General features: G+C 34.9%; 1 protein-coding gene across 7 annotated transcripts in view; it reads left to right on the top strand.

The window, feature by feature from the left end:
- The window catches only part of sv (shaven), a 93678-nt gene that overhangs the window by 51036 nt on the left and 26947 nt on the right, over positions 1 to 15695 (top strand). For 5 of the 7 annotated variants that reach the window (XM_015978071.2, XM_015978066.2, XM_015978067.2 and 2 more), the window contains exon 4: positions 7206 to 7371. In XM_015978071.2, coding sequence (XP_015833557.1) covers positions 7206 to 7371 — 166 coding nt within the window. Of the gene's footprint in view, positions 1 to 500; positions 877 to 7205; positions 7372 to 15695 lie in introns of those variants that run through there. The other 2 variants (XM_015978068.2, XM_015978069.2) reach the window with 2 other exon arrangements.

The following is a 15695-nucleotide window of genomic DNA, read 5'->3' as shown; positions in this document are numbered from 1 at the left end:
CCGAGAAAATTTTTAACCTTGACGATAAATGTACATAAAGTGACGATTATTAAAAGAAGAACACATAACACATGTAGTAAACAGTTCAAAAATTGTTAAAAAAACAAATAAAAATAAAAAAACTTTTTCTGAAAATAGTACGCATCGAAAGATAATAAAAAAAATAAAAATAAGTGAAAAATAAAATAAAAAATAAAATTTGATGATAGAAGAGGGCAAATCAAGCCAAATCTCCGCTTCAAAGGGTAGAAAGTTAAATAGTGTTTTTTGTGGTCCAGTGACTTTGCTTTTTGCATGCCGTTTGCAATGGTCCCTTGTAAACACCTGGATCATGAAAAATCACTCGTCATATTCATCATGTCGGTGCGAAGATGGGGTGTTAGATTATATCCACCCTGTGAAAGCCCCCAACTGGCACCTTTCGAGGCGACTACCCTATAGGTATCTGCGATTCTATCACATCCAAGTTAGCTTTCCAACCGCTGTGACAATCCTGGCTCCGCCTCCAGACTGACAGGACCCGCTTATCTGACTCACTAGTCCTGTTTACAACGCGCTCGCGTCCGGCTTCAGCGTCTAGCAGCGTCCCGACGGCTCCCGACGCCTCTAATCTAGTCGAATTTTGAAAAAAACTGCCATTTTTCGTCATGTAGATGTGGGTTTTTGCAATGTAGGGCCCGCATGCGGCCGATGTGCTTTTGTAAAATTAAAAATTAGTTGAGTGCTTGTATAGGGAGTGCGTGCAAAAACAGTGAGCCTTCAAACTGGATACAACAAGTCTTGCAGCATCTCTTCTGTCTTTGCGAACGTCGGGGGCGGCCATGGATCTCACCACGGCCTACCGTTACAACCAGAACATGATGGAATATTACACTTGTAAGAAAAGAAGATTTGCTTTAACCGCAGAACCGTTGCCGGGCTGATTAAAGTCGCTATAAATCGCGGATTATTAAAAGAAATTAATATCGGGGCCGATGGCTTGATTGTGTTTTTGTGCGGTGGCATTCCTGAAATTATTTGCTTGGATGGTCACACATTTTCTGATAGAGTGATCCACGGTAGTTCGGTCTATTATGCTGCTTGGATGTCTCATTCATTCACAAACATAAATTTTATAAGGCCAAAGCTCGCTTGTAAACATTTCTCGAGTAGGGAGGTGTGTATACAAGTGAACAGTCACTTCATAAGTTACAAAAGTTTCAGGTATAATACGTGGACAATTGACTAGTTTTCTATTCAAGAGTAGTTTAAACGAGTTTTAAAAACGATTTATCGCTCGGTTTGTCACACGGCAGATGCTGGCGGGATGAAGGAATTTTAGCATTTCTATAAATCTTTCACACCTTTTGACTCAACGTTTAAAAGTCGAGTCTGACTGATGCACATCTCGGCATTTCGGGTCCAGCAAAAAAGATGAATTTATTCCCATATAAATCAGGTAAATGCCAAAAACTACCAAAATTTAGCAAAAAAAATAATACAATTTCTTTTTTGAATAACAAGGGCTCCAGTTTTGGAATCTGTGTTTTCATATTGCTACATTTGTTCCGTAAATGAATTATTTTGAAAAATTCAACAAAACAGAAAACCAACATAAGCAAAGATTTTTTAATGAAAGGGCATAAATACCTACCTACGGAACCTAGTATTGTTGTTTTGGTGCCAACATGCTAAAATGGAAATATTTTGTCGACCTATACTGCCACAGATTTTCTGTCTAGGCAGCTCTAACTTTTTAGAATGTTGTGATTTTTTTTAACCAAATTATTTCATTACCATGCTATTGCTATTTCAACATTGTCTGTACTTGAAATAATAATAATAATAATCAATAAAAACTTACATACTCATACGTATTAGGTATTCTAATCATAAAGGCAATTTAAAATAACGATTTTATTTTGTTAAATTCGCAGGAAAAGTAAGGAATTTTTATACACAATTTGTATTACATCGGATTAACAAAAAAACTAGCTATTTCAGATTAAATTTTCAAATAAAGAGTTTTTGGAAGTGGGTCACTTTTTCGCAGACTATTCAAAGCAGTTTTTGTTTTTTCGAAATCGTAAAACGAAAAGTCGGAGAATGAGAAATGAAATAGGTATTTATTTATTCAAAATAATGAGTACACAAATTCGTGTAGAAACAGTATTTTATGAAGAAACAGTGAATTTTACAAAAGTGAGGTCGCATTTTTTGACTTGCAATTAATACATAGTTTATTATTGTCTTTGGATTCTGAATTTGAAGCAGCATTTAGTGATATTAGCTACTGGATGAAAAAGTAAAAAAGCCTTTTAATAAAACGGAGCTTTTTCAACACAAACTGAAAGCTTTAGAGATTTACCTAATTAATTTAAAAGTAGAGCAAATACCGAGTGCAAAAATATGTCCCTAGAACTCTCTAAAAAAGCTCGATTAGAAGAAAAATGTGGGGTTATGAAGTATCACAAAATATGCGGTTGTAAAGTTGTTTATAAAAAATTTTTGGTGGCCGTTGTGGTAAATTATCAGCTGAAACTAGGATGCCCATATCTCACTTTGCGGTTACCCAAAAAATAACTATTTAGTTTTTTTGGGGATTTGGGGAAATATTATGTTGTGGTTATAACGTAAACCAATTTTAATAAATGCAAGAATTTTTTAATTATTCAATTAACTACACATGAATAATTTTATTATGCAATAATCAGTGAATTATTTGGAGCACACTTTTACGAGTAGATATTTTTTAACTTTGTACTGTTAATGCCAAAGTTTTGATATTGCAATTACGAATTAAAATGAAAGGATGCTTAATTTCATACATAGGTGCCATTAATAAAATTGCAGTAATTATTATTTTGAAATGTGACTCCAGCTAAGCGTTAGAATTGTGTATTTTATTAAAACATTTATTATTTAGGTATTATTTATTATTAATCACAAAAATTACATTAATTTTTATACTTTTTCCATTTCATATTCTGTAATTTGCATACATATTTTAGCATTTACTTTGATAAAAAGATAACTATAAAAAATATTGCGATGTAAAGGCGTTCAAAGAATCACATGTGCTCATCCGACGGCGACGGCAACCACGCTGTCTCAGGTTGTTGCAATCTTCCCACTTTTGTATTATCTCCGACAACGGAATTTGTGATAAATAATAAAATTAAGAACAAGAAGAAAATTCCAAGAGTTTTGTTAACAAAAAGTTTAAAAATAAATTACTCAATTGTGACCGCTCAAGTTTTTAATCCTCCTAACTGACAACAGCAGCGCAGAGATTTTCCTGCTTAAAATTCAAATTAGGACCAAGTCGTTACTTATTAGGGCACTTGCTAAAGCCCACTCCCTCGAGCTTCGTCTAATTCATCGCATTACAGCCACTATACCGCCCTAAAACACTCCACACATGTTATGATCCTTATCTCATTATCGCGTTATCTAATCACGGGGGTAATTCGGACTATCCGCTAATAATTCGCGTCAAAAGCGCATCTTGCGCCGGATTTGTGCAAATTCAAAACCGCTGGTCGCGCAGTAACGGATTACGGTTGGATGGGCGCGCCGCCCCCGACTAATTCCATCCACCATAACCCGTGCCGAATTTCGCTACATCAAATGATGTGTCGGCAAGTGCTATCTGCGTCTAGGATCGGCCATCTGGCCACTTGCCACCCCATGAAAGATAACATCAATTGGGGCATTAATATTGCAATAATCCGCTTGTAATCTCTTTTTACAAGTGCAGAGGATTTTGCACACGAGAGACAGGGTGATGTATGGCGAGGATTTAAACCGAGAGACTCTGAAATAATTTTTAAAGTTGTTATTGAACTGTGCTGACTCAGAGCTAATCATTTGATTCAATTGGTACTTTCTTCCATTGGGTAATGGATAAGTATGTGTTTTTTTAGCAGAACTAACAACAAAATTTAATGTCTTTCGTTTTACAACATCCATTTCGAAATTTTGTATTGCGTGGAATTGGTATTGTATTAGGAAGAAACATTTCCGATTGGCTCTTTCGCCATAACTTTTATCAGTCTGATCTTTCACCACAATTATTAATTTCATTATCCATTACAGGATTATGTAACAAGTCTCAATGTTATACCTTAACATGTAACGAGAAAAAAACGAATCGATTTTTTTGAAACTGTACCGCTATTATTCTTCGTCCGGAGTATCATGTGCTATTTGTAACCGAATCTCCAATCGCGAGAAAAAATTTGAAACGCTTTTAATTTCCACTAATCCGCTGACAATATCCATTTCCAGAATGACATTCCGCCTCACGAGCTAAATAAAAATCTGTAAAACTAGTTTACATTTAATGAACTGTCGGTCCCGAGGACACTAATTGTTGTAACCACCAAAGCTATCACATGACTCTGCAAAACGTTGGGTTCAATGATAAATGATTTGACCCTGCTTTAGCTCGGCCCTGATTGCCACAAACTTTACAATGGGCGCTCCAGCGCAAAAATGCCCTTCGTGACGCGTTAGGAGAGCACACATTATTAACATTTAGTAAAAGGCAATTTCGTAATAATAATGCACAGTGTTTTTACAAGCCTGCACGAAGCGCTCGCGGCAACGTATCGAAAACACTCAGCTACCGAATGTGTTTTTCTTTTACAATGAAACCACAACGAATAATCTTAATGCCACTTCCTACTCACTTTATTACGTGTTTAATACTTTTCAATTTTCGCCGCGGAAAAAATTCCTCCAGCCGCGCCGTGGGGCTCCTCAGCGGCAATTAGCCGGGATTCGGATTCGGAGCGCTTTGTTGTTGCCGACGGATCATTTTCTGCAATGACTTTACGACCGATAGCCATCTCGGATTCCTGCGGAATCGTCCCCCGATTTTTAGCTTTCTTTCGAAATGGGTTTCCGCTTCCCGTTTGAAGTCTGTCATAACGAAATTATGGTCGCAGGATTTTGCAGGAGTCACTTTATCACTTAGTGACAACCACCGATCGCCGACAGGGCACGTGCCGGACACGTGGCTCGCTGCTCCCTTATGAATCGCCAAAGCTCTCATGATCCAGCAGGAAATGCTTTTTTATATATTCATTATTTTTACTGTTTTGGTTATTTTAATGCTTCAACCACACGAAGTCAGGGCGCCCCATCATTTAAAAAAAGTGGATCGTGGTCAGAGCATCTGATGGAATTTTTGTGATAATTATGTCCCGTACGGCTTATTAATGCTCTCGTGGAGTACTTACGTATGATTCGATATTTGTAATAAATCAGCATTAAGGTTCAAACAATCAATTACGGGCTTATACTAATTACTGCCAGCAATAAACCTGATTTATGATCCACAATTGAATAACAGCGTTGATTTCGACATAAATTATTATTTGCGGATTTTTATCGTTTAAATCCGCCAACGATTTTATTCGCTCCATTCAGGTGAATAGTGGCACAACTATTGTTTTCGCTGAAAATTGATGTATTTGCGGTATTATCCCGTGTAGCGGCGCATTATTGATTATGATGCCCTATCTGGACCGAAATTACGGCACGCCGGTCTTGGCATTTAATTAAAATAGTTCCGTTTTATGTGGAGCCTTATAAAGTCGGCGACTTTTTCCCCTGTGTTGTATTTATTACGCTATCATCCTCTATTGATGGCGCAGCTAATTAACATGTAGATGCCGAGTGTATTGATGTAAATGGCAAACGCATAAAATGATACAAAAATACGATAGATATCAGCCTCATTTTGTATTTCCGTTAGTGTGACCTGTATTTCTCTCCTCCACAATACGTGATGTGGTGGAGTCGATTTTCTACTAACAAACGCATTTTTTCCTTTGTCCGTTCACAGTTATATTAAATGCACTAAAATGCGCATCGGCTGTATTCACAAAAAATCCGTGGTGTGTTTGCAACTATTTACATTAACCGCAATGAAAGTTTCGTCACTGCTGGATTCTGATTACTGTAATTTTCTCATTGGTATTTAGATTGTGTTTTATATGGATAATACTTAATTTTCATTCGCAAGTTATTGGGTCAGCTCTCAATGGAACATAATATTTTAATTCAAAATTTTATTGCGGTGCTAAGTAACATCCTGAATTAAATGTGAACCACCTACTTTACAATGAATCAGAACCGATTGTGTTACAAATCATTTTTTGGACATTGCAGTTATTTTTAAATTAGATTTGGTTCCACCTTTTATTTCTTTTATTTGCCAGAAGTGGGTCTGTAACGCTACTTAATTTTTTTGATTCCGTCTCTTGTGCACTCCAAAACTGCGGATTCGTAAAGTTGTTGGGAGTACAGCTCGTGACATAAATAATTTTAACGATAGGTCGATGCTCACTCTAATTGAATAAATTTACGACTAAGGTGATTTTAGTGTTAACACATTTGGTGACCTTAGCGACAGTCGTAGAACATTCTTACTCAATTTGTACGTTTATTTTAGGACTTTGAGTCAGGAAGTTGAGTTTGAAATGAATTTAGTAATTAATGAATAATTTATTTAGAAATTTAATACGAGCAAGCTGACATTTTGTTTTATTGATAATTTAGTTAATTTCTCTGGTCATTCGTTGCCCAATCAAATAAGAAAAACAATAATCGTAAGTAACGAGCAATTATCTAATTAATTAATTTTCGTTCGGCTGTTGGTCGCAACAATAATAATTGTGTTTGTCCCCGATGACAAGTCGTAAAGTTGCAAAACGTCGAATAAATTATCAAGTAATGAATAGTAGTTTGCAACCACCCGTCTATACTTTCGTGCAAACATTTATTACAATAATATAAAGTGAAGCATTTGGAACTGAAATGGCACTTGCAGCAACAATGTTTTCGCTCAGATATCATAAATAAATTTTTTAATTGTACCATAAATATGGGTTTTTGCAATAGGCACTTCTAATTTAAGTGTGGTATTTATTAAATAAAAGCGGAGGTAGTCATGCCTATAACAATTTATATAGTGCGAATATTTATTGTTATTGCAACGTTCTATCTGTCGCTGGCATAAATATTATATTACTTGGGAACAATATCACTGGCGCTCAAATAAAGACCACAGTTTAATTAAATCTAAAAGCGGAATTTAAAAACGCACATGTCAAAACAAAAATTCCAGTGTGGGCAGCCGGTGCAAAGTTGCTCGTGCGATTTGTTGTGCAATTCTGATTTGTGTTATTAATATGTGAATTGTTTATGATTTGCAGGTCATGGGGGCGTCAATCAGCTGGGCGGAGTGTTCGTTAACGGTAGGCCGCTGCCGGACGTTGTCAGGCAGAGGATAGTCGAATTGGCCCACAACGGAGTACGGCCCTGTGATATTTCAAGGCAGCTGAGGGTGTCCCACGGCTGCGTCTCCAAAATCTTATCAAGGTAAATAGACGACAGGTTCGAACTCAACAACTCAGGATCAAAAGCAAAAATACTTATCCATTATATTCCCTAGATAATGAATTACAAAATTTTGCAAAAAGGCCTTATCCTCTTAAAAATTGTTAAGATGCATTTCTGTTTGTGGGTAGGAAAACTATCGGTACTTAAATTGTACCTTTGCGGATTTTTAAAGAACAAGTGCTTATTTTGATCTCTAATGATTGTAATTAACACTGACAGAAAGATATTTGTTAGTGTGGTGCAATGCAAAGCTGTAGCTAAAGGTTTCATTGTGTTATCAATAACAAATTATGGACTTACAATGTAGGTAAGTTTGCTCCAATTTTTCGTAAGTCTTTTTGCGCTGTTATTTCAAAGAATTTTATCCTACATTCTATACTGATCTATAAGAGTTTAGCATCGTTTTACTCATACATAGTCATTTTTATCCTTATATTTTGTTCTCTAATCTCGTTGTTGTTTGTTTAAAGTTTCCAAAAATTGTCTCATTAATTATACTATTACGATGTATGCATATAAGTTATTACTAAAGACTGGATTTTTTCAGTAAGGTGAAAACTTTATTTAGGTGTCAAAAAATGTAAAAAAATGGACATTATATATCAAAATCTGGTAATTTAGGATACATTTTTTATTAGTTCCTACTGCTCGAAATATAAAAACATAATTTTTAATGTAACAAATTCTATTAAAATAAAACAAATCACAATAAATAGGTTTTTTAAAAAAATTAAAATTTTTTTCTGCACAAAGAAAAAGCTATACCTAAAGAAGTTAATTCATTGTTGAACCTAAATATTGTTCTAAATTTACTGTTGTAAAATTATAGTTCGTTTTTAAGGCAACATTACGTGTATTTTTCATTCAATTAATATTTTTACTTTCAGTAAAACTTTATATCAAGATTTTTTTGTGTAGTTTGTCATTAACTATTGTGTCCACAACTACTGGAGTACTTTTTACAAAAATTTACATTTTATTCACAAGTTCAATAGCTTCAACAAGTGACAGGCCTACTATTTATACTATTAACTAAAATTTTAGAGTGAGAAAGTCATTTTTCATTAATAAAGTAACATTAGCACAGAAAAATTAAAAGCTGAAATTTATTAATACTAAGAAATATTGAAATTCAAATTTTAAAGAAATAAGCTATAAAAAAACTAAAAAAAACTATTGAACTAGACAAAAGAAACGCTATTAATTTGAAACATTACTTTCTGAATAAAAAACCAGTATACACATAGTAATAAGAGACTCAAAAGCTAAGAATCTTAAAAACTGAAATACAAAAAAAAAACAGTAAAATTAAAACACTATAAGAACTGCAAAGTAAGAACAATAAGAAATCGGAAAATTGAAATTATAAGAAACTAAAACAAGGAAAAATTTAAAAATTAAAGAAATTAATACAAAGGGAAATTAGGCTGAAATACTTAAAACTGTGTGATTGAAATACTAAAGAAACAATACGATCAAAAGACTGGGAGCCAGAAAAACAAAAAATCTTTAGATGTAAAACTAAAAAACTATTAAATTGAAAAATCAGATGTATTGTTTTTAAATTAAATACTAATAAAAAAACTAAAAAAATATCCTATTTTGAATTAGAATTACAAGTCAATTTAGGAATCTTGAAAAAATAAAAATGGTGACAGATATTTATATTTTAAATGAAACGAGTTTCAAAAAAGCTCTCAAAAATTACGGGTTAGGGAAGTTTTTTAAAAACTGGTTTGCTTGACAGAGTTGAAAGACATATTTATTTAGAGTTCTAGTGTTAGTTTTTATTATTAATATTTTTAATACTATTCAAAAGTGTTTATTGTACATAATAAATGTTACTTGCATTAACTGCATATACTTTATTTCAAATTATTGTGACAAAATATATCGTGTTAAAGGTTATTCTGTATGTTTTGCGCTTTTTATAACCGTTTATTAAGTATTGCACGGCACTTTTTACTATTTTACGATATCAGGTGTTACAACATAAGCAAGCGGTTGCCAGAATTGTACCAGTTGTAAGTTCTCTAAGTTTTGTTTTTTTATAGAAGTTGTTTCTTAATATCAACGAAAAAATGATATAGGGTGTCGAATAAATCAACCTAACAAAGCACATTTTTCTCTTGATTTGTATCAAGTACTTTCTTTAGAATTTCCCAAAAAACCAAAAGTGGTATCCTAAAGCCAATGCTCCTCTAATTAAAAAAAATCTTAAAAATTAAAAAAAGTTGTTTATTGTAAATTGCGTCAGTCCGGAGTGTTCACAAAATGCCGATTTCCTCTGGTTTCGTTATGAAAAAAGTGTCTTTTGGGGCAGCTTTGCCTCGCACAAAAGCTCCATAAGCTCGCCGTCGAATTGTTCTGAATCTTCGTTACAGTTTATCGGCGGCAGTCTCCACGATCCGACTTTCATCCCCATTTTCTCGTCTTCCATCCCTCTGATCCTTTGCGCCATTCACCCCTGGCCGTTTCCCGGTTCCGGCGGCACTCAGCAGGCGCAACTAACACGATCATGCGACCTGCTGGTAATGTTTTCCCGTTTTTTAGTGGCCGCTTCCCAAAAAGACTCGCTTTATTTTATATGAGCAAAGACCGCATGGGGACGAGGCATTTATCATTTTTGGGACGAGCGCCGCTGCGAACTTATGTCCTCCATTGTGCGTCCGCAGAATAAGGGCAAAAACGGCGGAATTGCGGCATTTTTAGCGATTTGTCGGGCCCGCCCTGCGAGCATTCGTCATTCATTAGTGGACGTGAAATTGATAAATAACGGCGGAGTGAGCGGAATTCGAAGTTGCACCTAGTTTAATGCGGAATCAATCATCATAATCCTTAATTCGATTCGATATGCCTACCATAAGCAGCGAGGATATTACAAAACATTAAGGAATTAAATTATGATCTAATGCCAGCTTATGCGAGAAACACGTCAAAATAATAATCAAAAGCACTTAATTCTATTAATGCGGACGCGGTGCTTGAAAAGTCTTGTGTTACTGTGTGTTCAATGAAGAGACACGTGACCTGAAAAAACTACATGAAAATTGCATATAGCAATCGACGGCGGACGACGATGAATATTTGACATTGCGTTGACAAGTTTGCTTTTTCAAGGGGGAAGAGACTAGGATAGGGTACACAACACAACCGATATTGTCAAATAACGACGCTGTTATTGCCGGCTTACAAGCGGCTTAAGTGCAATTTGCAGCAAGGATAAAGCTCCAGCAACCCCAACCCAAAATGCACTTGTGCATTCTGAACTATCTGGCGTTGAACCAAAAAATGTTGACACTTGTTATTCTTGTACACTTTATCATAAAATTATAAAAATAAATAATAAAATTCCAAAAAAATTGTAGTATTTATAAAAATAATAAAGTATCGACCAAAAAAATGTATACAAACGACAATGTTTCTAGTAATTCTAAAGTTCCTAGATCATCATCACATTGCAAATATGTTTAAAATATGCTTAATATTGAATTAATTATTCGTCCGTGATAATTGTTGAGCTTAAAATAGGGAGTTAATTAAAGAAGTCCGGACTTTATCTCAACTCTTACTCATGACTCAAAACATTTTTAAAATTATTAAACATGGATATACATCCAAATATACAAAAAAATCAAAAAATATACATAAATTTAAAAAAGAATTTAGTCCGGACTTTTTCAATTAACTCCCTATTTTAAGTTCAAAATATAATTTTTTAGACTTAAAATCATTTGTTGAATAATGTGGTGCATCTTAAAGTAGTTTTCGGTGAGTAGTTTTCGATAAAAAGTTATTTAAATTTAAATTTGATGAAAAACTAGGGCTGGTAAAAGAATCGCACTGAAGGCAAAAATTTAAAACAGTTAAATATTAGATATGAAAACCTATTATTAACAATAGTTTTGCTCTAGGATTCTTAGGCCCAGTTTCTGGAAACAATTTTAACGGAGAGATAAATTTAAACCTCAGTTAAAACATAGTAACACCAATCAGATGCTCATTACCTTAGCTATTAACTGAGAGATAAAATTTAACTTAAGAAGTTTAATCGTACCAGAAACCGGCCTTAGTCTTCAAGTTATAATTTTTTTAGTGAAAACCTCGAAATACCTTTGTTATCGGAACCGTCATACAGAGAAATTTTGGGTTTTAACCAATAAATAAGGCAATTTATTTCGATGCTTTCTTTGGATTTTATCCTAATTTTTAGTTTCCGAGAAAAAGGCAAAAAATCTATTGAGTCTCCACTTTATTTTACTTTTCAAACTCTGATTATGGCGAAATTATTTGGGATAAAAAATTTTGTTTAATCGTAAAAGCGCGTCTAACAGATCGAAGGATTATTTACATTTTTTTAATTTTCAGTTACGGCAAAATATTTGAGTTAAAATATTTTTAATAGTAGCTGTGTAAAATTGATTTGAGTTGAGAAAACTGAAAAATTTCCTATGATTTTTAACTTGGCAAGAATTTTACCTGTCGTTGGTTTTGTTAGCAAAATCGAAAAATTCGAATATTTATTTAACTGACATTTTTCGCGCTTGTAAGAATAGAGGCATGCACAAAACGTTCTTGGACCAAGTTAAAATTGTATATTTTTTTAACCAAAACCTTTAATTAAATGTAAAAGCTACCTCACGTTTATTATAATTATTTATAATGGTCATGATTAGATTTTTTTAAATGCCTACACATATTTCAATCCTTTGGTGAACTTTATACGCTTATTATTTGTATTTTGAGATCGTGAATCACTCCATTTGCATCGCCGAGCTGGCAATTTCAGATAAACAGTTATAACAAAAAGCTAAAACGTTCATTATTCACTTTTACAAATTATTGAATTCTAAATAGCTTGCAATGGATTTCCGCAACAAGTTTTTTGTTTGAGTTCTCATAGCCGTTTGTGGTGCATTCGGCGCAATAAACGCTAATAATAATTATTATCCACGTGTGTACGCGAACATATTTCTTACTACAAGGGCATCTCTCATCTAATCCGGACTTACACTCTCAGATAATGGATAATTATTTATGCTATTATTCCGCACAACAAAACCGAACATATAACCATTACAAAACGGGTGTAAAAATTGCTAATGCACGACTCTTGTAAAGAACGAGAACTCTATACTAATTTACATTTGCCGTTGGTACGTTCTATTATAAATCCATCGCTATCTGATGTGTGTTGCGGAAAAGTGGCGCACCTGTGAAACCCGTGTCATATCCATGTCAAATTCGGCATAACGTCAACTTTAATAAGCTCGCAGTTCGACAACTCTAAAGCCGGACTGTCAAACCTGACAAGCGCTTGCCTCTGTTATTTACTCGTATTAATCAGAGAATGGCAACTTTTCCTTCTCAAACATTATAAAGACCGATTACGGCGAAATTATTAGCCCTGCAAGGTAATCGGTATAAAAATTTACAAATAGTTTCAACTGTAAAGCAACATTTTGTGAAAAATAATTTGCGAAACGCCGATTACGGCGGAACTGGGCTGGGACACCGTCGTAATCGGCGCGTCAAAACCTTCCAAATGCAAATGCTAAATCAAATCACGAGCCTGACTGTCAAACCTCACAAACTTAAGTTACTGGTGATAACATTATATCAATCAGCGAATGGTAGCATGCCGGTGTTAATTTAACAGCCAGTCAAATGTTTTATTTTCTCTCTCAAACATTATAAAGGCCGATTACGGCGAAATTATTAGTCCTGCAACGTAATCGGCATAAAAAATTTACAAATTGTTTCAACAATTAAAGCAACATCTTGTGAATAATAATTTGCGAAACGCCGATTACGGAGGAACTGGGCTGGGACACCGTTGTAATCGGCGCGTCAAAACCTTACAACTGCAAATGCTAAATCAAATCACGAGCCTGACTGTCAAACCTGACAAACTTAAGTTACTGGTGATAACATTTATCAATCAGCGAATGGTAGCAGGCAGGTGTTAATTTAACAGCCAGTCAAATGTTTTATTTTCTCTCTCAAACATTATAAAGGCCGATTACGGCGAAATTATTAGTCCTGCAACGTAATCGGCATAAAAAAATTACAAATTGTTTCAACTGTAAAGCAACATTTTGTGAAAAATAATTTGCGAAACGCCGATTACGGCGGAACTGGGCTGGGACACCGTTGTAATCGGCGCGTCAAAACCTTCCAAATGCAAGTGCTAAATCAAATCACGAGCCTGACTGTCAAACCTGACAAACTCATGTTACTGGTGTTAATATTTATCAATCAGTGAATAGTAGCAGGCCGGTGTTAATTTAACAGCCAGTCAAATGTTTTCTTTTCTCTCTCAAACATTATAAAGGCCGATTACGGCGAAAATATTAGCCCTACAACGTAATCGGCTAAAAAATTTACAAATTGTTTCAACTGTAAAGCAACATCTTGTGAAAAATAATTTACGAAACGCCGATTACGGAGGAACTGGGCTGGGACACCGTTGTAATCGGCGCGTCAAAACCTTCCAAAGTGCTAAATCAAGCGAACCTGACTATCAAACCTGACAATTGATGGTGTTATTATTTATCAATCAGCGAATGGTAACAAGCCGGTGTTAATTTAACGGCCCGTTAAATAAATGAAGATGGTCTTCATTGATAAATGGTCATAGCGGTCTGGGACGTTATTAAAAGTCATTAGATAAATCGCTAATCTAATAACTTTTTTCAATTAACAAATATCAACAATAATATTGACCATACCTACCGCGACCGCTAACGAACAAGAATAAACCGATTACGGTTGTCTTGTTCTGTAATTAGTTACCCGCTGCTTGTAAAAATGATACAAAAGCTCGAGCCTTTCGGGACGCCGTCTTTAGATTCTATCGCATTCAGCTAACTAACCTGCATAATTACGACTTTGTGTCTTTATATCGAAGTTGGAGAACTCCAACCAGATCAATCCGAATGACAATGGGTTTCTATAACGTAATGGATACGCTACCAGATGGATTGATACTGTTATTCGAGGAATACCAATTAAGCTCACCCCCCACGAGACCGTTCGATTTGTTTTATATAATTTCGGGCCAGAAATACACCTCAATGGCCCTATTATGTTATGCACATGTTAACTGTTCGCATGTGTGAAGGAGAATTTACAACGCCGCCTTGATGTGTGATACATGTGTCGGGCCTGGAAGCATTTGTCAACGATATTACTTTAATATTCGCGAAATTTGCTCGCTATGTTAATTGGTGCTTAGCTATGGTCGGTGGGTACCACTGACCGGGAGAGCGGTCGTCCCTTGCCCGATCAAAAATGAGCGAATTTAATTAAAAACCGCCCCATCCCCCATAATTAATAATTGTAATTCCATTACTGGTGGCATTAGGAGGCCTGGTCGAACGATGCAAAATATAAATTCGTCACGGTGAACCCACATACATAACTGAATCATATTACTGCTGTAATTCAGTTACAGTGTATTAGCAGGGCCGTCCTGTCATAAAGGGGTTTGGATATACTCCTGGGATCATAATATTTTGCAGCGTTGCATTAGCAGGATTATATTACATTGACATAAAGCAGATTTGTTGGCGTCCTCGTCTTATTGATGGCTTCATATTTTGCCACTCAGATCACTTGGACCCGAGCCAATTATTTTAATAAATTCGAAAATATTTTCCATTGTTTTGGAGGTAATTAATTTGTTTTGTTGTTTATTTATGTGTATAAATTGCGAAATATGTTTAATTGGAACGAACGCGAGATAAATCAATTAATTTGATGCTACATAATTTTAAATAAATTATTTGCAAAAATTTTGCAACGGTCATAATTTGTGTCAGCGTCGTAAATAACACAACTCGGCATTAATTAGTCGTGTAATAACGCAAACGCATCAGCTTGACATTTATTGATATTGAAAATAAAGACTCGTGTGCTACTGATGCTCGCAAAAACCGCAGTCTAACTGGGCCTGATCTTGATTTATCTGGCACAGTCGGTAGGAACTTAAGACTAGCAAACGTTTATTTTTAATTATCGTTTGACGCAATTCCATTGTGTTCGATTTAATGACACGCGTGAAATCTCGGCTATTATCGCCCGCTCAAATCTTCAAAAACACCAACATTTCAATCATCTAATTGGATTTTATGTATAGGTTTTAATCTCCTCTTAGTGAAAAGCACGAGCGTGAGAATTCAATAACGATAGAAGTGAAGTCATTAAGAGATTAAATCGCGACCACGTGAAGCTTTGTATGCATACTAAAAATAGAGTGGTCGGGAAAAAACTGACACTAAATGGGTATTTTTAACGCTTGG

Source organism: Tribolium castaneum, chromosome 1, assembly GCF_031307605.1.
Source record: "Tribolium castaneum strain GA2 chromosome 1, icTriCast1.1, whole genome shotgun sequence".
NCBI lineage: Eukaryota > Metazoa > Arthropoda > Insecta > Coleoptera > Tenebrionidae > Tribolium > Tribolium castaneum.
The sequence above is the reverse complement of the archived record's forward strand: the minus strand, read 5'-3'. Positions and strand labels throughout refer to the sequence as shown.